At 63.7% G+C, this 26,227-nt stretch overlaps 1 protein-coding gene and 1 long non-coding RNA gene across 2 annotated transcripts; one reads left to right on the forward strand and one right to left on the reverse strand.

Annotated features, from left to right (window-relative positions):
* The first annotated feature begins 299 nt into the window (after positions 1–299).
* Positions 300–13,694, forward strand: LOC141408420 (uncharacterized). Its single transcript, XR_012422905.1, has 2 exons — positions 300–561; positions 13,399–13,694. It is a non-coding gene; the product is annotated as an uncharacterized lncRNA (long non-coding RNA).
* An 8,774-nt stretch (positions 13,695–22,468) lies between these two features.
* LOC102123433 (uncharacterized) lies at positions 22,469–25,784 on the reverse strand. The gene is given in 9 exon segments (XM_074014035.1): positions 22,469–23,082; positions 23,164–23,284; positions 23,365–23,477; positions 23,573–23,707; positions 23,789–23,942; positions 23,945–24,179; positions 24,181–24,436; positions 24,439–24,610; positions 25,743–25,784. Coding segments are annotated over 7 exon segments (1,104 nt in total). The 3' UTR covers positions 22,469–23,082; positions 23,164–23,284; positions 23,365–23,367.
* Positions 25,785–26,227: the final 443 nt, after the last annotated feature.

Below are 26,227 nucleotides of genomic sequence, written 5' to 3' on the forward strand. Positions count from 1 at the left end.
CCCCGGATGCCCTGGAAATGGGAGATGGGCCGGCCGTGCCCCAGGCTGGGCAGTGAGTGAAGGCCCCATGCTCCTTCCTGTCCCCCGGGCCTGGCTTGGCCTGTGGGGCTTGGCGGGTCAGCACTTTCTGCAGACTCCACACACAGCATGCTCAGCTGGCTAGCTAGTGCCGGACCCGCTGTAGGGAGAGGCAGCCAGGGCTCCAGGGCCGCCCCGCACCCCACCTCGTGCCGGGCACCGCCATGTTCCCCTCCTACACGCTGCGCCACGCGGCTGGCCCGCCCTCCCTCCCCTCCTTTGAGACTGCTTTCCCCGTCCCTCGGGTCTCTCACCTCTCCCTGCCCTTTATTCTCCCCTCACAGCCCTCCCAGACACCCAGCAAGGAGCAAAATGGCCAGGGCAGCACCCCCTGTTTCCGGAGAACTGCAGCAAGGGGTGGACGACCTGGGGGACCAGGGACCCCAGACCCGCCTGGAGCCCTGGGGGTGGCCACAGCCCCGGGAGGGCTGGATCCGGAGGACTGGCCAGCAGGATCGCTCAGGATGGAAGTCTTCTACTCAAGTAAGACCTTGGCATCCTTGGTGTCGGCTCCCCGGTCCCCCTACGCTGCCTTGTGGGAAGATTCTCATGTGCCAGCTGCAGACCCAAAGTCCAGGCCAGATGGGGCTTTGAGGGGCACAGAGGGAACCCCCGGTCATACAGTGAAGAGAGCAGCAATGCACGGCCACTCAGTACTGCAACATGGTGGGCTCCAGGGCAGACGCCAGGAGCCCAGGCCCCGGGATGGGGCCACTGCCTTGGCTTGGCTACACGGCAGCCCCGCCCGGCTCTAAAAGCAAGACCTTCAGGGCCTCCAGGTGAACTCTGACCATCCCTGGATACAATGTTTCCTCCAGCCCTTCCCATGGCAGGATACCTTGCTCCCCACCTGGCCCACCTGTCCTTCCACCTCCCACACCTCCCCCGGCCACCATCTCCATGGCCCAGAGCTCCTCCCAGCCTGGTCTCACCTTCTGACCAGCTTGCTGCAGTTTGAGATGGGACCAGGAAGGAAAGAGAAGGTTCTGGGAGGAGGAGGAGGCTGCCAAGTGGCTGGGGCCAGGGCCAGCCTGGCAGGCGGGAGACTGGGAGAATGGAGACGGGTGGGGAACCAGGTAGACATGTAGAGAAATAGAATGAGTTTTGGGAGAGGGCAGAGACCAGGAGACAGAGAGCGGCCTGGAGGAAAGGGCCTGACCCTGAGGGAGGAAGGGAGGGCTTGGGGGAAACAGTGCACCCCGGAGGCCCAGGAGGGGTGATCCTGATGGAGAGAGGGGGCCGCCCTCGGGAAGAGGCATGCGGGGAGAGGAAAGGAGAGCTGCACTTGCAGAGGGGGCTGTGGGGAGAGGGGCTCTGCCATCCCTTCAGCCGAATGGGTGTCATCTTCCTGAACATAGAACAGAACCAGGATGCCATGTTCTAATGCCCGTGTGTCCCCTGGCCAGGAGTTTGGGCAGGGCTGGGCTCTGAGCAGGCAGGACTGCCCTCCTGAAGCAGGCGCGGAAGGAGCATTTGGGGATGTAAAAGACTCGTGTCCGCACCCTGCAGCTGGTGGGGTGGGAGGGCGAGCTGCCTGCAAGGTGGTGGGGGGCAGTCTGGGGCGGCTCTTGAGGACACACAGCTACTTCTCAAGGCCAGGGCTCTGGGCACTGGGGTCCAGGAGAGAGTTTTGCTCTGCCCATGGCCAGGAGGTAGGTGCCCAGATGCTACTCTGTGGTGGAGTGAGGGGACCTTATCCCCCGAGGGTCCAGAGGATGCCCAGCCCTGCCAATGGGCCTTGAATAACTCCATCAGAAGAGGTCTGGAGCCCCAGGGCCATTCCCTGATTCCTATCATTTTCCCAGGACGTCCTCCCTCACCAGGTCGGCTCCCAGCTCCCCTTGGAGTGAGGAGGGCCGGACCTCACTGAGTCCATTGCAGACCCCAGCTGTCTGGGCCAATGGCTCCCCGTCTCCTCTCTGGGCTTGGTCCTCTTGTGTGAGGGGTCACGGCCCAGGCACCTATCTCCTCTGGGTTGAGGCTGGAGGGCATCTGAGGGAAGCTCTCACGACTGCAAAGCCTTGCTGTTGATCTCAAGTGCCCAGGTGGAGGTGGCAGGAGGAGGGTGGAGGAACCGAGACCGGATCCGTAGCGGGCGATTCTGTTGAGCCTTCAATTCCCTGGACGGATTATTTGCTTAAGTCAGAACTCCCAGCCAGATGGGGTTGGGGCTGGGAGATCAGGGTGTCCTTTCCTGGACAGGTCTGCTTATCCCAAGGACCAATTAGCAGCAGCAGAGCCTCGGCAGGGGCTTGCTCGTCCTGGGAGCAGGGGCGAGCTTGTCTGCTCGGAGGGGCGCCCTCCTGGGCTCCGGGACCTTGGGCAGGGGCCGGCTCTGTTCTCCATCTCCGAAAGCCAAGGTGGGAGGCAGCGTCTGGAATTAGATGGGGTTGAGGATGCTTCCTGATTGGGAGGGGTTTGCTCCTCCCTGGGACCACAGCAGGACTCTTGGAGCACCAGGATCCCAGCCGGGGCCAGTGGGGAGGGATGGCCATTTCTAAATGAGGCTCCGGGTACTTGGTGGCCCACGGAGCGGGGCTCTGGGATTGCCTCCTGCGAGCGGCCATTGAAGCGGGAGGCATCACCCCCACCGGTGTCCTCAGCTGGTCCCTCCTGGAGTCCTCAGAGCCCTCGGTGGGCTCTCACCTGTCCCTCCATGGCCAGGGCTGGACAAGTGACTCTTCAGGAGCTATGCTGTTCCACCCCCAGAGCTCCAGCCTGGACGCCTTGGAACTGACCTGTCCTGAGCTGGACAGCCAAGACGTGGTGGTGGCGGCTGTGCTGGGCTCCAGCTCATGGTGGCCTCCAGGTGGGCACTGGGGCCTTAGGGGACAGGGTTGCTTTTCATGGTTCGGCTGAGGGGATGGCAGAGCTGTCCTGTATTCCGCCGCCTCTGCCCATGGATGCGGCCGCATGTGGGTCTCCATCTTTGTCCCATCCTTGACCATCTCACTAAGACTCAGGGAGCCACAGTGGCCGCTCCCCCACTAGCTGGCTGGGAAAAGGCCCACAGTGCTGAGCACACACCAGGGCGGCCGGGGATTGATCACTGCCTGAATGTCCCCAGACGGATGCCCGTGTGCCCTTGGGCAGCCTTCCCCTCGGACAGGCTGTCCAGGCTGGGAAACCCTAAGCCAGAGGGATTAAGAAGAAAGGACAGAGTTGACTGTCCCCTTGGCGAATTTGTGCTTCATTTAGGGTATATTTGCTCGGTGGTCAAAACACAGAGGTGATGGTGCTAAGGGTCCAGACACGTCCCATCTGCCTGGCCAGCCTCCTACAGATCCCCAGCCCCGTCCAGCCCTGCCCGCCGCGCCCCGGGCCTGCCTCTCCCCTCACAGCCATCCTGCACATTCCGGTGTCCCAGTGGCGATGGGGGGTGGGGTGGGGGAAGGGTCCCCAATACACCAGGGGGTGCACGGACCCTCAGTATGGGTGCTGAGGCAGCTCTCTGTGGAAATGCAGGATTGGGTCAGGACCCCAGAGCCATGCAGGGCCCTCTGCCCCCAGCCAGGACTCTGAGTCCCTCTTGCCAGCCTCTGCTGCTCCGTGAGAGGTAGGAGCTACCAGCCTGGGGTCCAGGCCAGGCACACTCAGGATGCCTGCCTGGGGTCTGAGCATGTCCTCCCCATGGGGTCTGAGCAAATCCTATCCATGGGGTCTGAGCACGTCCTCCCCATGCTGAGACCAAGTGTCCCTCTTGCAGGTCGAGGATGTTGCTAGGATGCAGCTTGAAGGCACCCCAGCCTCCCCGGAGCTCCCCCTCTTCATAGCCTGGGGTGTGGCTGGATGGTCTGGGGTCCTGGGTGCCTTGAGATGCTGGCCCCAGAGTCTACTCAGCGTTGTCATCAGCTGGAGGCTCCCCGGGGCCTGTGCCGGAGGTGGAGAGCAGGGAGAAGCAGCAGGGTTCTCCCCAAGGTGGGGTTGCTGGGAAGCACCATCCCACCTGTCAGACTGGCCCGGACTGTAGACACCCCAGGTGACCTTCTGGAAGGACAGAGGGACCCCAGCTGATGAGAAAGGACCAGAGTCTGACCTCTCACCCCTCCTAAGCTCTGAACTCCCTTTGACTTGCCTGACCTCCAAGTCCTTCTGGGGCCGAACCCTCTGCAGATGCCCCTCCTGGGCCCTGGGGTGGGCCCGGCTCAGCTCTCGGTTGTGGCTGAAGGCCCCGGGGCTTCAGTGATGGCTGGAAGAGGGGGTGGGGCTCTCCAGGCCTGGGGATTGGCAGTTTTTTCCTCCCCTCTTCTCAAACTTTCAGACTGGACCACTTAAGAATAATGAGGTCCAGGTGGTCCCACGTGAGCCTGGATCCTCACTGGCTGCGGGGACGAGTCTCCCCTGCCTGTCCCACCTCCCGTCGGGAGCAGCTAATGACAGCCAGAGGCTGGAAGGTGAAGCTCCCCTCGGCTGTCAGGCGGGCTGCAGGGCAGGGGCTGGGCAGGCCAAGGGCGCCACTCTCTTGCCCAGGCCAGGGCACGCGATCACTACACCACCCCCCTCGTGGCCGTCTGTCCAGCCAGGGCCCTGCTGCAGGTGCTCCCCGTGGGACCACAGGGAGAACAGTCAAGACTTCTGCCTCCTTGCTTGAGCAGGGCTGCCTCCCCATCTCGTCTACTGGCAAGGAGGCTGGCAAGTCGGCTGGGCACCTTCAGGGAGCTTCAGTTTGGGAGAGGGAGGAGTTCCGAGGTGGACGGTGGCGATGGCTGCGTGGCAGTGAGAAAGCACTGAGTGCCACTGATGTGTGCGCCCAGTGGCTCAGTGGCTAAAATGGCTGAATGGCTCAAATGTCTCAGTGGCTCAATGGCTAAAATGGCTCAATGGTTGAAGGGGCTAGTTTTGTTACGTATTTTCACCATGATAAAACAAAACACGTCCAAGGTGCTATAGGGAGGCAGGAGCCCCCAGAGCACCCGTCTGCCATCTCCCATCCACCAGGCAACATCCTTCCACTGGCTCTCTGGGAGGGGTTCAAGGCCTGCAGCCTCCCTGTGGTCCTCATCTGCCTCCAGGAGATTCGCTCCCTCTCTCCTGCCCCAAAGCCCTCGAGGCAGCCCTGCCCTTGGTCCCTGCAGAGCAAGCGGCTTAGCTTTGGCCCAGGGCAGCTGTGGCCTCCAGGGGCAAGATGTGGGGACTCACAGTGTTCGAAGGCCACCCGCCCCGAGTACGTGAGCTCCAGTGCCTCTGAGGCACAGAGCAGGCAGCACGTGTGGACAGCAGTGGGAGACACAGCGCAGCCACCAGGGCAGCCCCCAGGGCAGCCCCCAGGCAGACGGCGGGCCTGGAGAGGGCGGGAAAGCACAAGAAAGGGTCTCCTTTGGAGACGGAGAGGTCAGTCAGGCAGGAGAGGGGTCACGGTGCTTGAGGTGCAGAGAGAGGATGATGGAATGGAAAATGGAGGGTGACTTGTCGGGGACAGGCGCAGGGCCGCAGCTCAGGCAGGCCCACTGGCTACGTGGTTTTGGGTTCCATCCTGGCAGGCAGGGGAGAGAATTCTGAATTCTTTAATGAAAAGGATAGTTGAGGACAGGAAAAAAGAAAAGAAGGCCGGGTGCGGTGACTCACGCTTGTAATTCCAGCATTTTGGGAGGCCGAGGCGGGCAGATCACCTGAGGTCAGGAGTTCAAGACCAGTCTGACCAATATGGTGAAACCCTGTCTCTGCAAAAAATGCAAAATTAGCTGAGCGTGGTGGTGCATGCCTCTAATCCCAGCTACTCAGGAGACTGAGGCAGGAGAACCGCTTGAACCTGGGAGGCAGAGGTTGCAGTGAGCCGAAATCGTGCCGTTGCACTCCAGCCTGGGCAACAAGAGTGAAACTCAAAAGAAAGAAAAGAGTAGTTGAAAATGGGTGCCAGACAGCCGCATGTCAGGGCCCCGAGGAGGAAGGGGTCAGAGTGGAGGGAGAAAGAGCAGGCTGGCCAGGCTGTGGGAGACCGCCAGCGGATGTTGCCTGGCAGGTGGAGGAACAAAGGCAGGGCCTGGTGAGGATGGCCTGAGGGCTAATTGCACAGCTCACCGCTCACCCATGCGGGAAGGCTGTGGCCTCAGGGCCCCGCCTGGCCTCCAGATCTTCACATCCAGCGATAAGGGCTGGTTGCGTAATCATGGACGTATTGAGACGTGCACAGGCGAGGAGAGCTGGCCGTCCCAGGAGAGGGGAGGCCTGGGGCCCGCCATCCGGTCTTGCCTCATCACTCCCCACCAGGTGGAGAAGGCCCGGTTATCAGCAGCGAGCCTGCCGGCTGTTTCTAGTTCTCTGGAGCCTGGAGATCTTCACTCCTGGACCCAGAGCGACAGCCGTGGGAGAAGGCGTCATAGCCACCACTGTGTGCACCTGGCCAGGCTGCCCTCGGGCTCTATCCATCTGTCCTCTCCTGCGTCAGAGCCACCACCTGACAATCAGCCCCACTGTAGCCCCTTCCGGGAGGGCACAGAGCCCTGGGCAGCACCCCTCCCTCCCGGTTTGTGGTACGTGCAGGACATGTCTGTGCAGCCCGGGGGTTCTGTGGCACTGGCTCGGCCCTATGCTGGTGCCCTGATGGGTAGGAATCTGGGCCGATACCTTGGTGCCCACATTCCAAGCCAGGTGGCCACAGCATGGCCCAATGGGCATCCTCAGCAGAGCCAGTGGCAGGGGGGCTCAAGTGACTGCTGCTGGGGGTCCCATCTGATTCTCTCCAGGGCCAGAGATCCAGGGAGGGCGTGGAGCGGGGCTGTGGTGGGGGCTGTGGGTGGCCTCCCCTCGCCGCTTTCCCATGACGCCTCTGTAATCGGGGCTCTTACCCCTGGGTCCCAGTACCTCACAGCTGCCTGGACGCAGCCCCGCCCTTGCATGGGCCTGTGGGGAGGCCGCAGCAGTCCTTTCCCATGGCTGGGAGGGGGCCGCGGGTGGGGGGCAAGGAATTTGAGGAGGAAACAGCAGTGGCCTGAGAATTTAGAAAATGCATCCAACTGCTTGGACTCTTGGGAAGAAGCTGGCAGGAGGATTAGGAGAAGTGGGGGATGATTGCACGGTCCTGGGTGGGCCGTGACTGATGGGGCAGCCGGGGTCTGCAGCATGAGGAGGGGAGCCTTGTCTGTGCCGAGAAAGCAGCTGTCCCCATCCCTCAGCCTGTGTCCCGCTGGCCTCGGCTGCCAACCGGAGACCTCTGACCCCCGGCCGGAGCGGGAAGCCAGATTCTGGCCCTAGATCCCCCCGACCTTGCCTGGTGACAGAGACATGGGCCCCTGTGCTGGGCCTCTCATCCTCATCTGTAAAATGGGGTTTGGGAATGTGTGTTGAGTGGGTGGGGGACCTCGGAAGTCGCCGGTTGCTCCTAGAATCCATGGGCCACCTCTTGCATCTCAGACCAGCTCCACCTCCTCTGCCCGCTACCCACCTCTGGGGGTCCTGAGTCTCTCCATCCAGTGAAGGAGAGGGCTGAGAGCAGGGGTGTACGTGCCACGAGGGTGTCCACCTGGGAGGAACAGCGTGGCCGTGGGAGCCCTCTGGAGCACAACTGCCCTGCCTCGGGGCTGGAGCTGTTAGGTCTGCATGGTCCCTGGGCCGAGCCTCCCGACCACTGCGCAGGCCCCCGGGCCGAGCCTCCCGACCGCTGCGCAGGCCCCCGGGCCGAGCCTCCCGACCGCTGCGCAGGCCCCCGGGCCGAGCCTCCCGACCGCTGCGCAGGCCCCCGGGCCGAGCCTCCCGACCGCTGCGCAGGCCCCCGGGCCGAGCCTCCCGACTGATCTTGGAGGTAGTTACACAGCTCATCACGGGCATGGGCCTGGGTAAGATCAGCAGCTGCTCGGAGCGGCCGGGGGGCTCGAGGCGCCTCCTCTGTTCCCCACACAGCCCCTCAGTCATGCCCTGGCCACCGGTGGACAGCTTTGCTCCACTTGGCCGGACTGGCCCCTTCTGGCCTTAACTCTTTAATTCTCCTGTGCTTTTCTACCTCTGTCCTGGGGTCCCTGGGCCTAAAGAGATGGCCACCCCTCCCCATGGACCTAGGAGAGCCCCCAGGGCTCCACTGGTGATAGGTAAATGGAGTCGTATCCTGCAGCCCTGTCCCCATCCCAGTGCCCGGTGGAGGCATAATGGGATAATGCGATTACAGCTGCTCCCACCAGGCCCGGGATGGTCTGCAGCAGAAGCAGAAAATCACTCCGGCCATGCTCCAGTGGGGACAGGAAGGCTCACCCAGCCCCTGTCGCCCTGGGAAGCTGGGCACTGTGGGTGCAGCTGTTCCAGTGGGCAGGGCTGCTGGGCCCCCGGGGGCAGACTGTGAGTTGGATTTCAACCAAGAAAGCAGGTCTTGGTGGGGCCAGCAGAGGGGGTGTGGAGTGGCCCCACGGATGGCGTTGCCTCGACCCTTGGCTCCTGGCGTTTGCTCAGCTAACTTTGCAGACGAGACGCTGTGTGCAGAGACACAGGCGATAAGGATGGGGTCGTTGGCTTCTGAGCACCGCCCCCCCTGACCCGTGGCCTTCACTGGCCTCATCCCTGCGCCCCCACCAGCCTGGGCCCTGCTCCCTCCATGCCATTGTCTCCTTCTGGAACTTTCTGAGCAGTGCCTGTGAAAGGCGGCCATGCCTTGCTTTTCCACCATTTAAGAGCTTTCTGCACCCACCGAGGAGAGGGGCAGGCGTGCCTGTTTGGTGGCCCTGGGGCTCCCGCAGCTGCCTCTACCCCTCAGCCTCCTCCGTGGGGTGTAGAAGAGTTCTCTGCGAAGGTCCTCAGCCCAGGCAGCCCTCGAAGTGCTGGGCCTTCAGGCACAGGGGAGGGCGGCTCAGGGACCAGCGGCAGATGTTGGTGCCTGCCCCTGCAGTGGGGTGCCCCGTGCTGAGACAGCATGCACAGGGGACACTCCGGGCCTCGGTCCACCCTCCCTGTGGCAAATGAGGTGCTCTGCGGGGCTTCTAAACTCTTCACCCTGGCCTTCCCACGGGTCCCTCTGGACAAGGGATGACCGGGCTGCAGGGGAAGCCGATTCCCAGCCCGTAGCAGAGCAGCTGTAAATGTGGGAAATGCCAGCTACATGCGTCTGCCCCACTACGCTTAACTCAGCACAAGGAGCTTCCTGGGCCTTTGATGTCCCAGGACCTACGGACTTTAGTGCTTTGTGGGCTGGGAGACGGGAAGCCGGAGCTCTGGGGCCGAGTCGCAGCCCCTTTCCCTCTGCAGTGCATCCTTGCTCTGAGGGTGGCAGAGGCAGGTCCAGGCCTTGGGGACCTAGGGCCAGGGCCCCCAAGGGGAAGGGAAGGGACCCATGGGGAGGCCAGGGTGAAGAGTTTAGAAGCCCCGCAGAGCACCTCATTTGCCACATGGACAGTGGACCGAGGCCCGGAGTGTCCCCCGTGCGCACTGTCTCAGCACGGGGCACCCCGCTGCAGGGGCAGGCACTGACATCTGCCGCCGGTCTCTGAGCTGCCCTCTCCCGTGCCTGAAGGGGCGGAGGACCTGTGCAGAGAACTCTTCTGATATCCTGCCCACGGGGAACTGACGATGGGACCCCCAGGAGAGGGAATGGGGGGATGTCCCCGCACCTTCAGGCGGTCGGTGCTGGTGAGGTCTGGCACCCAATAGTAAGCAAAGGAGGGGCTGTTTCCAGGAAGCCCCAGGGGCATTCCAGGGTCAGGGGAAGGGGCCAAGGGGGTCTGGCGAAAGCATGAGGCAAGATTTGGAAACCAGGCTCCAGGGCAGGGTCAGGGCCAGGGTCAGGGGCGGCCCTCGGATGGCTCTGCTGTCGTCCATTCAGAGTCTCCTGTCCAGTTCCTGGGCTGGGGGTGGGGGTCGCACAGAGGACCACGGGCAGCCAGGCAGGAGCAAGGGTCACCAGGCACGTGGCAGGGGACGGGCCTCCCGGAAATCATCCAGGCCAGGGACCTTGGAGCCGGCTTTCCCCCAGCCCCAGGGACCCAGCCTGGAGGGTCTGGGGGATCAGGGGACTGAGGACCCTTCACACAGGCCGGGTGGGGCAGGGGCTCGGGCTGGCCCTGCTGAGCTTGGGTGGCTGGAGTCCTCCAGGGGGACTCCCTGGAGGCAAGGGCGCGGAGAGAGCTGGGGCAGGCCAAGGCAGACAGCAGCCCACCGCAGGCAGGGGTCTGACAGGGGCAGTGGCGTGAGGGCTGGCCTGGGGCGCGGCGTGCGCACGGGAGCGTGTGTCTGCTGGACTCCAGCGAGGTGCTGTAGCCAGCTAGCCAAGATAAGCTGTCCCTGCGGGTGTCTGACCGGCGGGGCCCTGGCTCGGGGGGAGGTGGCGGCACCCCACCGGGGACACAGTGAGGCCCGGAACAGAGCCCAGAGCCCGGCTGCCGCGCCCTGACCACGATGGCCGGTGCCTCCCCAGGCTGCACCTCCGGGCCCTGCCCCCACCAGGGCCCTGCCCCCACCAGGGGCTGTGCAGGGTCTGGGAAGGGTACAGCTGTTTGCCTCCCCACATTCCAGACACCGGGTCAAGCAGAGTGGGAGGGCTGTTTTTCTTTACAAATGTCATCTGAAAACAAACACTTACTGGCTCTGCCCGGCTGCCCCGACCCCTGGGAGAGTGGGGGCAGGGACCAGGCCTGGCCACCCCCGTCCAGGTGGCTGGAGACTCTTCCAGGCCAGAGTGGCCTCTGACCCTCCTTTGCTGCCCGTGCCAGTCAGGCCAATGTCTTCCCTGGCCAGAAGGCTCTGGCCTCACCCCATTTGCCACCCAGAACTGGGCAAGGACCCGCCTGGCCCGGCCAGTGGCCCCTGAAGCCGTCTTTCTCCCACGGGCCGTCCCTGGCTCAACCCTGTGCCCAGGGCAGGGTCAGGCCCAGTGGGTCTCTCTGTGGAGGGAAGGGCTGCCTGGGATATCTGGGGGCAGTGAGGGGGCGTCCCAGCCGCAACCCTTCCCTGGGCCTCATGTGGGCACCACCCCTCCCTTACACGCTGGGCTCTGGGAGCGGGTGGGGCCCTCCTCCGCCGGAGCTGTGAGGTTTTTCTTCCAGAGGGCTCGCACAGGGGTTCCCGCCCACAGCCTCGGCTTGGAACCTGAGGGCTCTGAGGCTTCCTGGGGGGTTGTGCGGCCTTGCACTGTGGGTCCTCCCAGATGGGCAGCCCTCTGCGGAGGCAATGTGGCACTTTGTCCTCTTGGAGCAAAAAGCAGCCCCTGCACCGTCCCTCCCAGGGTCCATCCCAGGACCCCAGGGACCACCCGGGGGTCCAAGGGTGGTAGGGACTGCCCTCCTGACGAAGCTTCTTTGCACTCCTGCTCACTGTGCTTTGCCCCCAGGTGCACCAAGGGATCCTGCAGGAAGCCTGTGGGCTGGGACTGGGGGATGTGTCTGGGGAAGCAGTGTCTAGACCCTGGCCTGCCTGAGGGCTGGGAGCTTGGACCACAGGCCTCAGGAGTCAGGAGAGGGCCACCACTCTCCCTTCCCCTCGCCACGGTGGTCCCAGGCAGGAGGGAGCAGGCAAAGCAGCAAAGCAGGCACGGGCTTTGTGGCACACACTGGCCCTGGGTCTTTGGCTGGGCTAGGGTCACCTGAAGCTGGTGCCTGTGGGCGCCATTTTCTGGATGCTCCCCTGGTTTCTCAGTGCTGTGGGGAGGGGGAATGCCCCATGCTTCCTGCCCTGTCTTCGCCTGCCCCCACCCCAAGCTCCACTGGGCGGGGAGGAGAGGGGCACCTCCGTGGGACTCAGCTATCCCCCGAACTCCCACAGGAGCTCCAGGCCCAGAGTCCCCAGGAGGGAGCAGCCGGCAGCACCGTTTCCGCTGTGGAGATGGGGCGTCCTGGCTTGAGTTCACTCCTTTCCAGGTGGAGCTGATGCCTTGAGACCAAGGCCAGGCCCCCCAGGCCCCAGGGCTCTGAGGCACTTTCTTGGGTCGGTGTGCTGGATGGAAGTAGGGCTGTATTTCCTAAGTCCTTCCAGGCAGACCTGGCCTCTGGAGGTGAGAATTTGCTGGGGCCTGTCCTGGGTGAAAGAGGAAAACCAGCCTTGAGGATCATCTCACAGTCCCCTCTGTCCCTCAGGACGCGTGGAACGTGGTGGAGCCACAGAGTAGGGGAACGGGGACCTCCTCAGGTGCATGGGGGTTGGGAGGTGGGTGCAAGACCCCCCGTCTCACTGAGAAGGGACTTAGAGAGTTAGATGGTGTTTCTGAGTCAGGACGGCAGGCTCAGCTGACCTCGTCCCAGAGGTGCCCAGCGAGGGCCAGGACACGGCATCCCCGCGGGGCACACGGCAGGACGCGGCATCCCCGCGGGGCACACGGCAGTTCATCCTCAGAGACACTGTGTGTGGGAGGGAGGAGAAGCCCACACCTCTCTGAGGCAAACTTCAGGGCCGCCAGGGGCCCCTGAGCACCCCACCCACCTTCCCCCGGCGCCCAGGCGGGGCGGTGCTCTCTGCTCTCCTTTGAGCTCTGCAGTATCCTGGGACTTTGAACCCTCTGTCCTGCTCGCTCTGTCTGTGCTGGGGAGTGGGCAGGAGTGGACAGACAGAGATCTGACCTTCTCCAAGAGTCCCAGCCATGGGAGCCTTCACCTTCTAGAAAGTTCCTCCTGTTTCTCTGTGCCTACCACGAGGCTCATCCTCACACCTGAGGACTGTCTCCCTGCTGGTAGGCTCACCGCGTGGAGGAAAGGGGGCCTCTGGTCGCCTTCCCCACAAGCACAGACACACAGTGTCACGGGGCAGTTGAGACTATGTTACCGAGCCCAGCGGGCAGCCTGGGAGCATATCCTGGTGTGTCACCTTCCTGGCTGCAGGAGCTCAGGGACAGCTGTAATCACCCTGTGCCTCAGTTTCCTCATCTGTAGAATGGGACCCGTTTGCATGAGGCACCGGGGCAGAGCCTGGAACCCGCGAACCCGAGAGCAGTCGCCATCAGGCAAATGTGCACTTGAGCAGGGACGTCTCCCCTAGTCCGGCCCTGCAGTTCTGGTGGTCAGAGCACACCTGTCTCCTGGCAGCTGGAGGCCACAGTGCCCCCGAGTTTGGGACATGCCCTTCTCTGCATATCCGTGCCACTTCCTCAAGGCTATCGGCCAGCCCCTCCCGCCCAAGGCACCCCATGGCACCTCCTGGGAGATCTTCAGACCCAGGGCAGGTGGGGACTGGGTCTGCCCTTCCTTGGGTGCTCCATATCTGTTATGGGCACGGACTGTGAGCTGGTGCCAAGAAGGACAGTGGCATCAGGCCAGGCCAAACTGCCACACACAGCTGGCAGCAGGGCCATTGATCGCAGACGATCAGGCTTCAGGCTGTCTGACACGGGCTCTCTGCTCCTCCTTGGACAATTGTAGCATTCAAGTGTTAAATCGATTTTTAAAAATAAATTTTTCTACTTTTTTTTTTTTGAGACAGGGTGTCACTCTCTTGCCCAGGCTGGAGTGCAGTGGTGCGATCATGGCTTGCTACAGCCTCAACGCCCTGGGCTCGCACGATCCTCTCGCCTCAGCCTCCCACAGAACTGGGGATGCAGGTGCCTGCCGCTGCGCCTGACTGGTTTTTGGTAGAGATGGGGTCTCACTGTGTTGCTCAGGCTGGTCTCCAACTCCTGGACTCAAGCTGTCTGCCCACCTTGGCCTCCCAAAATACTGAGATTACAGGTGTGAGCCGCCTCACCTGGCCCCAAATAAAACAATTTAAAAAGGAAAAAAGTGTATGTGTGGCGGGAAGAGGAGGGCGAGGCCCGGAAAGGAGCTGAAGGAAACAGACCCACGCAGAACAGCTGGCACCCACGCCCGCCTCGACGCTCCCATCCCTTCACCTCGGAGCCAAGCAGGCGCTGGGGGGCGCGGGGAGCTTCTGGCCTTTCTGGTGAAGTGACTCTTTTCTGGAACTTTCCAAACATCCTCCCCCACCCGCAACGCCTCCCACCGCCTTTCCTTCCTTCTTTCTCACTCCCTTCCTTATTCCTTATTGTTCGTCACAGACAAAGTCCCTGGGTAGGAGTGTGGGCAGCTGCCATTTGGGACCCATGGGGGCCTCCCGCCATTGGGCAGCCCCTCTCCCTGGCTTGTGGGGAGGCTGAGGTGAGCCCGGGTCTGCCTCTCCCACCGCATAGGAGTGCAGGATCCTGGTCAGTGACAGGCACCCACCGGGAAGGTGGCAGGCCGACGGTCGTTTGCAAAAGGATGGGGACATTCGGGCACAGCACAGGGGCATTTACTCAGTCGACAGCACCCTGACTGGCAAGATTGCAGAGCTTCCCTTCCTTGCTGAGACACCCGTGAAACACACAGCGGGCTGCTCAAGGGGGTGCAGGAGGCAGGAGTGGGGACAGCTCAGAGGTGGGTGTGGCACAGGGTTCATGGCATAAGAGGGGTGGCCTCGGGAGCTGGGGCGGGGGCAGCCTGGAGCCAGCAGCCCTGAAGCCACGTATATCCACAGCATGTTGGCAGTGACAGCTCTGACGGGTGGCAGGGGAGCAGGCTCTGAGCTTGTCTGACCTGTGAGCATGCAGTGGCCTGGTGGCCTCGGCCCTCCTTGCCAGCCTCTTTCTAAGGCCAAGCCTGTGCTCTCCAGCCAGAGAAGTCATGTTGGGCTGGGCTGGGCAGACCTGGGCAGGGCAGGGCAGGGCAGGGCTGGGCTGGGCAGGGCAGGGCTGGGCTGAGCTGGGCAGAACTGGGCAGGGCAGGGCAGGGCTGGGCTTAGCTGGGCAGAGCTGGGCAGGGCTGGGCAGGGCTGGGCAGGGCAGGGCTGTACTGGGCAGGGCTGGGCAGAGTTGGACTGAGCAGGGCAGGGCAGAGCTGGGCATGTCTGGGCAGGGCTCGACTGGGCAGGGCAGGGTTGGACTGGGCAGGGCAGGGCAGGGCTGGGCAGGGCTGGGCAGAGCAAGGCTAGGCTGGGCAGGGCTGTGCTGGGCAGGGCTGGGTGGAGTGGGCGATGGTGTCCATCTTGCTTAGTGGCTTCCTCCCACAGGAAGTCTGGGTAGCTTTTTCTGAGCACCCCTCAATGCCGGGGGCCTAGGCTGGGCAGGTGGAGGTGGGGGTCCATTTCTAGGCTCTAGACCCAAGGCCTTCCTGCTGCTCAGAGGTTCCTAGGCTCAGCAGAGAGTGCGGGGGCAGAAGGTCTGAAATTCCATGTCCTTGGGATCCCATCTGCCTGTCCTTCCCGCCCAGCCCAGCCCGGTCTATCTGCTCCCCAGCCTCCTATGCCCCCCATTGGTGTGCACGAGTGACATGAGTGTCCTGCACACCCTCGGTCCTGTTGTCTGTCTCCCCCATCGCCCGCCACCCACGTTGTCCCCACTGTCTTAGGCTGGCAACCCCTTCGGGCAGGGGCTGTGTCTGCCCAAGTCACAGAACACTTGAAATTCAGTCTTAAGTTGTTGGGTGATGGAGTCCCAGATGTGGGAGGCTCAGCCAGACCCTCTTGGGCTGCCCACCCGGAGAGCGACTAGGGCTGAGAGCCTCGCCTGGGGCCGCCGTACAGCTGCCGCCTCCCGCCTCCCACCTCCCGCAAAGGCCTGGGAGTGGGGCCCAAGGCAGCTGCAGCCCCACAGCCTGGCCTTGACCCTGGGCTGCCCCACAGCCCCCCTGCTGGCTCCATGCCCACTGGGAAAACAAGCTCCTTATCTCCAATGCTTCCTGTGAACTGCAAACAGCCACGTGTCCCTTGGGAGCCTCTCTTGGTGAACGTGCCCTCTGTCCCACGACCCAGGGTGAGGCTGTTCACCCTCGGGCAGGGGGCCGCCGGGACTGGAGGCTCTAGGCCTGGGATGAGGGGAGGGGACCCGCGGCAGGGCAGAGCCAGGCTGCAGCTCTGACCCATGGAGACCACGGCATGGGGAGGGTGAGGGAGAGGAGGGGACAGGATGGTTTGGGTCCAAGGCCTGGTTGCACAGGAGGGCTGGGGATGGGGGAGGGGAGCACAGGCCAGAAAGGCTGGGGCCGTGGGAGCTAGCTAAGAAGAGGGTTCCGGGTGGGAGCAGCAGGCAGGGACCCTCCTGGCGGCCCCAGGGGCTCCCTCCCTCCCAGACCCCTTTCTCCTTCCTGGGGCCTAGAGCTTCCTCCACGTCCTTTTCCCCGCCCCCGCCTTTCCCCTCTCTCTCACCCCGCTCAAACATGCTGTGACCTTTCCAGGGCCCCTGGACATCACTCACTGGGTGACAGAGGTTGACAGGCATGGAGCTAAGGAATGGGAGGCAGGGCGGGGGCAGCCAAGCCTCTCCAGCAGCTCCCTTCCCGCTTGCCCCACAGACGGGCCTCCCTGGACGGTCCCGGGTCAGCACACATGCTCCCAGGCACTTCCTTCCCCCAGGAGACAGTCCCCGGCGCCCGGGGGGCCCGGATCCTCCTGCTCAGGCCGACACATCCCACCTGGGCCTCAGAAACCTCTTTGGAAAGGGACAGTCACCTCAGAGTGGCAAGCACTTAAGAGACCCCACCAGGCCGATGTGCCATGGTGGCAGGCAGGGTGTGTCTGGAGAGAAGGGGGACGTGTCCCCAGCTGGGCCTGGGGGTGGCTCTGTGGGAAAGTGCCATCTGGTCCCAGCCCCGGGTCTCCAACCTTCAGACTCCTCGGGGTCTCTGTGGCCTGGCAGAGGTTGGTGGCCCCTCAGTGGAGGTGAGGCCCCTCCTGGGTCACCACTGCACACTGGCCTGCTGGGAAGCTGGGGTTCTGGGCCACTGCCTGCCCTGGACGTGGAGGGGGGCATCAGGCCAGACCCCAGAGGGGCTCGCAGGGCTCCGGGAGGCCCTGGAAACCCCAGGATGCCCCCAAGCCCTCAGAAGGGTTGTCCCTACTTGGAGAGGCCCACACAGCCAGGTGGGCAGAAACAGCCATCACGGTGGCCCTTCCCTGTCCGCCCTCTTGCCAGTGGCCCACGGTGCAGTCCAGGCAGCACCAGACGGAGCTCAGGGCAGGGAGGTGAGGCCTGTACTGGCTTCACAGAGGTCTGGGAGGGGCTAGCCCCTGTGCAGACAGACCCCTGAAGCACCTCCAGAGCTGCTGGCCCACCTGAGGTCCTTCCCAGAGGCCATTCTGGGCCCCCTGACCCCATGTACCTGTGCCACAGGGCTGTGAGCGCCCCAGCCCCAGGACCTCCAAGTTTCTCGCTAGAGGGACGAGGAGGAGGAGGGCAGGCCTGCAGGCTCCACACTCTGGTTGGGGACGCCCAAAGGGGGCAGCCACCATGCCGGGAAGTTGGGGTGGGCAGAGGAGCAGCGGTGCCAGGACCCCCAGGCTGTGCCACCACCCCAGACCCTGAACAGTGGGCTAGTGTGTGGGCCTGGGGAGTGAGGGCCCAGGCCGGGCTGGGTCTCGCTCCATAAACCCTGGCTGGCCGGAGGTACAGACATCACAGTGTTGACACAGGGGTGATGTCACTACCGGCCAATGGGGAGCCCCTCGGGGGCCCTGCATGTGCCTCTCTGTGCTCCCAGGGCCGCCGCCATGCACGCTACATGCTCTAAATGCCGCCTGCGTAATAAACCGGTTTTTCTAAATGTCCTTTGGGGCCCTGCTTCCCCCCGGGCCCCATCTCCTACTCATCCCACCCCACCCTTGGGCCCAGCCTATGAGCCAAGTGGGAGTGGGGAGTGGCAGAGAGCCCTGGGCCTGCCCGCTCCCACAGGCATGTGGGCCCTAGAGCCTTCACCTCGCCAGCCTCTCTTCCATCTGCCACAACCCCAGCTGCCACCATGGCTCTCCACAGTCACCCCTGGGCCGTCTCTTCCTCCTGTTGGGAGAATGTACCTCCTGGGAGAGCCTGAGGCCCCCTCTCTGCTCCTTGCTCCCCTATCTGTCTCCCCTGCCCTGCCCTGCCCATGGGTCCGTGTGCTCAGAGCTGGCTACATATCCTGTGGCTGCCTATGATACGCGGCTCCCCCAGGCAGGGCTGGGCCCTGGGCACCTCTTTCCCCCAGGGCTGACCCCTCTCTCTGTTGGAGGTCAGCCGGTTCTGAGGCCTCCAAGCCACCTTTCTACTCCTCGATTCCATGGCCTGGTCTCCACTCCCCCCGGGCTTCGGGGTACATGCTGCTCTGCGGCCTCCGCGCACGCCAGCCTTCATGCACCCTGCTCCTGCGGCCTCAGAGCCTTGGCATCTCCCCCGACTTCCAGCCAGGCAGTCAGGTTTCTGCAATGTGGGGCCCATGGTCAGTGTCCCCTACAGCCCTGCCAACCCTTCTCCCCGGGGGTCCGCCCTGCATCCCCTTCCCAGGAGCTTGCTGTGCACCCACTGCTGGGCCTCCCAGCCTAGGGGCTTGGCACGTGCCTGTTAGCAGAGGCACCGGGCAGGAGGAGGAGGAGGAGCCTTCAGCGCCTGGCGCCCGTGTGTGTTTACTGGTCCGGCCCCAGCCCCGCGCCGCTCCCCGCGGACCCGGCCTCCCGCCTGTGTCCAGCCAGGTGTTGGGTGATGGAGCAGGGCTCCCTAAGGACAAGGAGCACAGTGTCTGCTTTCTTTGCAAGCACAGTGCTGACAAGGAACAGAATACCCACAGCGACTGCTTCCAGGAAACGGCTGCAGGGCGGGCGGGAGCCTCCGCCTCGCAGCCCCTTCCCAGCAAGCCGGCCTGCAGGTGGTCTTCCAGGAAGGGGCCCCCGCTGGCTTCCCTCAGCCCTGGAAAGGGGCCAATGGTGTCACCAGGAGCAGGCTGGGGAGCGGGGCAGAGCGGGGAGAAGGAGAAAGGAGAGGCGCGGAGGAGGGAAGGAGGGATGGGGCGCAGGCCTGGGCTACGCCTAGTGTGGTTACTGCAGCCTCAGGGGAGAGCAAGGCTGACCACAGCTCCTTCTTGAACCTTCCAGTCCCCCTTTTGGGAAGTCACAAGATCTCCACTCAGGTCTTTGGCTCTCTGGGGCTTGTCAGGCATCTCACATGCACACACACACGGGCACACCCGCCTGAAAACACGAGCAAGCTGGGCCGCTATGGGACGCCATTCCCTGAGACCCAGCTGGGGTCCGGTTGAGGGGCTGACCTTCTGGCCCCCATGTTGGGAGGGCCGAGGAGGGCCCCCGCCCGGACCCACTGCGCCCTTAGCTCTGAGTGCTCAGATCCCACACCATGTCTAGAGAGAAGGAAATCATTTATCTTCCCCGGAGCTCAGGGTCGGGGAGAGGGGGCTGCCCTCCTTGGGGCCCCAACTGTTTTCTTTGAGACTTCCCAGGGTGCATCATAGTCAGACCCCAAACATCGCTTCATCCCTGTTTAAAGAACTTTACTTCCTTCGTAGGGTTGGGATTTTCTGTCTTCATTCAATGGTATACCAAGTGCCCTGCCTCCATCCCAGCCCCAGCTGCTCCTAATCCCTGCCTCAAAACGTGCTCCTGGGTCACAGAATTCATGCCAAGACACGAACCCACACAAAGGCACAAGACACACACAGCCAGGCTCAGGGGTCCACCCTCCAGGGAACACCACCCCACTACGGGGCCACGATCACACACACGCCCCGCGGAGCATCTCCGAGCCGGACAGGACCCACACCGTCCGCAGCCCGGACGGGCAGGTTAACTGGTCAGCATGCAGAGACCTGCCAAGTGGAGACCCCACTCCCAGGCACAGACGCACAGCTGTGGATGTACACACTTGGTGACAAGATAGCTGAGGTCCCGTGCCCCGGGAGTGCATGGCTGCACAGGCCATCCGGCGGCCCTCAGAGCCACAGGGATTCGCCTGGAGATGTGTGCACCGAGGGCCCAGCGTGGCCACAGCAGCAGCACACGCCTCGAGTCCTCTTCTCTAACTGGGTGACTTGATCTTCACTCAACCTAAACGTGCCACAGAAACTTGGGTGGGTGGAGGGTCCAGGTGTGAAGACCCCAGCGCCTGACGGGGTCAGGGACGTGGCCAGAAGCCTGGGCACCCTCGGGGTCTCCCCGAATGGTGGAAGTTCCTCCCTCCCCAGATTGCCCAGCACCTTCGCAGGCAGCCACAACCCCCACCCCGGCCCCGCCACCCCCATGTTGGGGTTCGGGAGTGAAATTCCAGCCCCTGTTTGCTTCTCCACACTGAAGTCAGTGCAGGGGCATTTTGAAAGTGCCTTTGGGTGTCGGGGCGCCCAGAGCCTGTCTAACAACCCTCTCTAAGCCCCTTTTCTAAAAAGCAGGAAATCGGGTTGGGCCAAAGATAAACACACATTCCAACCTGGCAGGTCGTTCAGAGCTAGGGGCTTGGGCGGGCTCCCAGCCCCCGCCCCGGGGCGCGGCAGGAGGCTCCGAGGCTGACCACCTGCTGCAGGGGCCCCCAGGCCTGTGGCTCCCCGCCTGCCTGCCTCACTCTGAGGTTCAGCCCCCAGAATGCTGCCCTCACTACTTCCCTGTCTCAGGGCCGGTGGCCCAGATCCCCTCTGGCACTCAGGGGCTGCCATGGGGACACCACCCCGGGAACTGCCCTAGGAAGCCCGTTCTGCTGCAGGGAGCAGAGGAACATGGGCTGCCCAGAGGTAGGCACTGCGCCTGTGTACATGTTCTGCTCTCAGGGGGAAGCCAGCGTGGACACAGCCGTGGGCAGTGCTGGGAGATGGCGGGGGCCACCAGGAGGCTTGTGTCCCTTCCCCATCGGGTGTGAGAAGGAGAAGCCCTGTCCCCATACAGCTCCCAGGTGGAAACTCCAGAGCAAACGTGTCATTCATACACTCCTGGGCCCAGAGGTGTGGATGTGACCAGCATGCCTGTTCTCTCCAAGTGACCAGGAAGAGACAGCCCCTAGGAGCTGAGGCAGGTGACGAAGGCCTGAGGCCCCATTCCCATGCGCCCTTCCCCAGGCAGGGATTTGAAGCGGGCAAAGTCTTCCATGTTCCCCAGGTGAGGTTTTCTGGGCGCCCCCTCCCCCTCCCTACAGTTCCCCTGCCCCGCCACCCTGGGCACCCCGGGGGCTGCCTGTTGCGCCCTGCAGCCGCCACCTGGGGAAGCTGGCTTTTATCTCCTGAGCCCCGCTTTGTAAACCTCCTGCAGCGTTGGGCGTTTATAATAAAGGCCGTTTATAGACCTGACTCTTGACATGTAATGGATGGGCTACTTCATCCTGCCGGCCAAAACCCACTTGGGTAAGTCAAATTGGCCTGTAGGGTCAGGAAGATGAATGCGGCCTCACCCTGGGCTGGCCCCAGCGACCTCTGACCTCCTCCATGAGATGGCGGCCAGTCCCAGAGGCACCATCCCAGAGGCTTCAAGAAACTCCCTCACCGGATGTCTACGTGCATCCTGGGGGGTGACCATCCGCCCAGGTTTTAGCACACAAGTGTGTCCCTGGAAACCCCTCAGTCTCTGACAGACCCCAGGGCCCACAGCTGGATGGGGACGGGGCAAGAGAGGGTGCAGAGGGGAGGCCAGACCCAAGGGGCGTGGGTAGCCACCCTGCTCTTCCGCCCTGGACACCAAGACCCCAAGGGCGGCTGGGCCGGTAGGGGAGGGGCGTCCCTAACCGCCTTCCTGTCTGTTCTTTGTCAGTCGGGGAGGCATTTTCCTGACAGCTCTGTGCACTGGGAATGGGGGTGGAAGGCAGGGGGGAGGAGGGAAGGAATGGGGAGGCCGGGACCCCACCCTTATTTCCAGGGGCTGCCCCTTGTGTTCCCAGCGCCTGCAGAGTGAGGGGCTGGGGGCTGGGAGGCCTGGCTGAGGGAGCTGCCGGCCGCTGGCCTCTGTGGGGAAGCTGACCCCAAACCCGTGAGTGGACTGCCTTGGCACCTGGGAAGCAAACCCCTGCATGCCAGGGTTCTTGGGGCTCCAGCAGCAAGACCCCAGGGAGAGATCTCGGGAGCCCCTCACCCTAGGCCCTCCTGCCCCTCCTTCACCTCCTCTCTGTGGCCACCCTCAACTCCTTCCGCCTTCCTCCTGGCCCCCTGGCCTCCTTAGGACCTCCGCCCCAAGGCCACCTGCCCACTCCCACCCCCACCCCTTGGCTCCTTGTGTGGGGGCCGTCCCTCCGGTGTGGCCCTGGCTCCCACCCACAGCAACAGGGGAGCAGGAATGGGACTGGCAAGGGGTTCGTGTCCCTCTTGGGATGGGGTCTCCCAGAGCACCTTGTGGGCCTCCCAGAGTGGCATGGCCAGCCCTCTCCCAGTCACCTAGTCTGAGCCTCAGGAGTATGGGGCCAGCACCAAGGTGTCATTCTGATGGGACTTTGGGGTGGCAGGAGGCACTCGTTTGGGGGTGCCTTGGTGGTCCCTGACCCCTGCCTCAGAACCCAGGCCCCCTCCGCCAGCCCAGGCCCTCCCACTCTGTGGAGCCCCTGGTCCTGCAGCCCCTCCACCCCCATCACTGCGTGCTGACCGCCTGCCCTGCGCCCCTGATGTCCGCACACCCTCTGCTCACCCCACCCCTGGTGTGTGCTGTGCTGCACCCATCCCCGAGTCCCCCACCCTGGAACCCCCATCCCCTTTTCATGGACTCCTCCCCCTCCCCCTCCCTCCAGCCCCCCTCTGCCCAAGGCTGGCCTCCCCCACGTCAGGCCCACAGCCCCAGATTCCAGAGTCCCTGAGACAAGTTGCTGTAACAGTGTTTATTGATGATGAGTCCAGGGCTCCTGCTGAAGCCCTGGTGGGGAGGGGCACAGGGCGAGATGGGGCGTAATGGAATGCTTGAAGGTTGCCCCGTGATGTTGGAGCTTCCAGACTAGGCGAGGGCAGAGTGAGGCCTCGGGCACACAGCCGGCGCCCAGTCACCCAGCCCAGATGAAGGGCGGCCGGGTCCTGGGCGGGCACTTGCCAAGGTGGCTCACACTCACACACACTCGCACCGAGACTCAAGGCCGTCTCCACAACTCCAACCAGTGCAAATGACTTAGTGCAAATTAAATTCAGAAGGGACGGGGGAAACAGAGTCGGGGAGGCTTTGAATCTCTCAGAGAAAGGAAAGACAGGAAAGCTCAGAAACAAAGAGACAGAAGGATGAAGAAGAAGAAGAGGGAGGTGGTGGGGACGGGGTCATCCCGCTGGAGGAGCTCAGCTCTGGGATGACGCGGTGGCTGGTGGTCAACCGTCCGCCGCAGGGGGTGGCCATGAAGATGGAGTCGCTGGTGGGGGGTGGGTGCTGCGGGCGCTGCTGGTCCAATGGCGTCTTTGGTGTTGGGTTGATGAGGTCTTGTTCCTCTAGCTTCACCTGCAAATAGCGACACGTGGGTTGGGTGGGGGCAGGGTGCTCGGGGGCCTGGAGGCTTCCGGAAGGAGTGCTGGTGCTCACCTTCTGGAGCCGATTCCTGAGTCAGGTAGTGCAGTGGTTGTAAAGTGCAGCGTGTTCGATTCCAACTAGAGGGTTTTGTGTCCGGATTCAAAGGCCCAGGCTTGAGCTGGGTAGCACCATTCTGCGGACGGAGAAGGAGTGAGGTCCCACTCAGCTCCTCTCACGTGCCCCCCACCCCAGATGTGGCAGGAGGCCCCGTACCTTTCATGTTGTGGGTTCTGGGAGCCCAGAGGGCAGCTGTAGTGTGCCGACTCCGTGGGAGAAGTAAAGAAACAGACCCGCTTCTTGCCGCAGCCCCACCAGCCTAGGGTGTTCTGTAGGAGACAAAGGTGGGGGGAGTGAGATGGTGGCCCGGCCGGGCGATCTGGGCAGGGCCCCGTCCCGACGCAAGGAGGGCAGACATGCTTACCAGGAAGGCCGGACGCGCCCCTTCTGTCCTCGCCGTCACACCGGACCATGTCATGTCCCGCTCGGCAAGTCCGCCGGACCTGGCGTCCCGGCCTTCGGCAGCTGGTGGGCACGTCCACCCCGACTGGAGACCTGGCTGTGGGGAGAACGAGAGAGGTGTTAGTTGTGTGGGAAGGGGCGGGTGGGGGCTCAGGGTGGCAGAGGAGAAAAAACTCACCCTCGTCTCCAGCCCGAACGCTGAGGCACCGATCCCGGCTCCGTCGTCGCCCGTGAGGCCCGCCTTGGCCACGGGCTCTGGAGGCCAGTGCCTCCCGCTCGCCGCCTGCTGTGCTCCTCACCCCTGCCTGCGCCAGCCTCCCTCCTGAGAGCTCTCATTCACTCCGCCCCGCCCGCCTCGCCTAGTCTGGTCTCGCCCCATGCCCTTGACTCCCCTGGATGCTGTACTGCCTGCCAAGCCAGCCCCAGGGGCTGAGCGGTGAGGGCATACAGTGTCACCAAGTCCACTGTGGGCCCTCTCCGCACCAGACCCTGGGCCGCAGTGCCTCGTGGGAACGGCGCCCGCAGGCCGAGCCCCTGCAGCCTCCTTGCTGCGTAATGTCCCGGGGCCCCTCCCGTGGCCGCTTCGCCCTCCTGGTGACGTCCTGCTGCTACTCCCCGAGCACTGCCTGTCTTCCCGCTCTCCAGCCCTCGAGGCTCCGGCATAGGCCTGAGAAAGCCCTGCCAGAGCTGCCCCTGTGCCTGCTACTAAATGAATTGCGGTGGGTGAGGTGGCAGCTGGGGACCCCTCTGTTTTGTGTCCCCTGCCTTGTCCCTGTCTGACCCGGGCCTGGGGTACCACCCCACGTGCTGGACCCTACGCTGGCCACCCTGCGCTCCGTCCCTGCCCTCTTGCCCTTTCTGCCTGGGATGAGCCCGCAGCCCCCCAGCCTTGCGCAGTCTCGGCTCCCCCCGAGAAGATGTCACCTTTTCTAACTTTCCTGCCCCCATCCTGCCCCTCTGCCGGGAGGGTGTCTGCTTCTCCCCGCCAGCCCTCGATCCCCTAAACCTCCTTCTTTCAGAAGGCTGGGGAAGCGAGGCCTGGGGAGGGAAGGGACTCACCTGCCCGGCAGATGGGGTTCTCACCTGCCCGCTGCTGCCAGCTACACCTCCGTTGCCCAGGCCCTGGGATCAAACCCTGCCCATCAGCTCCCCTCGTCCAACCAGCTGCCACGTCCTGTAACCAAAAGTGACCGGGATGAATGTCTGGCTCCCCCTTCTCTCCAGCCCTAGCTCGGGCCCATCGCCCCCAGCTGATGTTGCTCCGTCTGCACGATGCCTGGGCGCCTACTCCACACTCCTCACTGGCCCCAGACCCCACAGCCCTGCCCCGAGCTAGCCCCTCCACCCGTCGTCACGCCTGCCAGACTCCAGATGTCCAAGGTGCTCCTTGGCTCCCACAAACTCTCCTCCAGCACCCCATCTTCCCCTGGTTGCCCCACGGTTCCCCACTTCCCCAGTTTCCCCCGTTACCCCCCACCCCTCCCACCCCCTCCCTCACCCTGCTCCTTGGCCCTAGCCCGGGCTTTTTCTAACTGGGGTGGCCCCGCCCAGAATTCCCGCCCCTGCCCTGCCGGCCAATCAGAGCAGGGCCCTCCCGAGGGCCCCCGCAGGGCCCACCTCCGCCCTGGACAGTTCCAGCACACGTCTCTCTCACCCAGCACCCATCCTGGAATTCTCCAAAGACGGCCTCCCCACACCCCTCCTTTGGCATCCGGAGACAGGGCTGGGCATTGCCCCTGTCGTCTCCCTCAGGGTCGAGGACTTCTCCCTCCCAGACTGCTGTCTTCCCTCAGGGGGCACCATGCCTGCTGCTCCCTGCCTGCCAGCGCCCTGCACGTACTTTGCACATGACTGGGGGCCGACTGCGGGTCCCTGAGGACTTGGATGGCACACAGAGCCCTTTCCTGCCACCACCACGGACGGCTCAGACCTCACGTTTGCTCCAGGGGTCCCGGAAGTCCACGGGGTGTGGTTCCTGGAGAGTGGGGGTGGGGTGCTGAGGGCAGAGGGAAGTGCCGCAAACCCCCTGATAGATGCGGTGCCAGCCCCCAGGCCGATTCCTATCCAGTTGAACGAGCTTGTGCTCGTCACCACGGCTTCCGCAGGACAGAGTCCCCACAGCCGCTGGGCACCCTGGTCCCCTTCCCGTCCACTTTCCTGTCTGAAGACGGCATGCTGCCGGTCGTGCTCTCAGCTCCCGGGCGCACTCTACTGACAAATGGTGGGCGGCCTCACAGACTCTCCCAGGCCCCGCGGGGCACCACGGTTGGGAGTGGAGTGAAGACTGGAGAGCTTCGACTCCCCCAGCCACCCCGCTGTGGGTCCGCGGGTCACCACCTTGGCCTCTGGGGAGGGTTGTTGGGGCCCCGCGGTCCATAGGGTTCACCTCGAGTCTCGAGTGTCGAAGCCGTGAAGGGGGGCACCAGGGCCAAGGGACCCAGAGTTCATGGGTCCAATCACCCCGCAGGCCCTCTGGGATGTGGAAGGGCTGGCTGCGCCTCCGGCAAACCCTCTGCTTCTATGGCCCGGCCAGGAACGGCTGGGTGCTTGCCTGCTGAGCACTGACCACCGGACTTTGTCGTGGGTGAACCCCAGCTTCACGGCATGAGAATTCTCA

The sequence above is a fragment of the Macaca fascicularis genome, chromosome 14 (genome assembly GCF_037993035.2).
Source record: "Macaca fascicularis isolate 582-1 chromosome 14, T2T-MFA8v1.1".
Classification (NCBI taxonomy): Eukaryota; Metazoa; Chordata; class Mammalia; order Primates; family Cercopithecidae; genus Macaca; species Macaca fascicularis.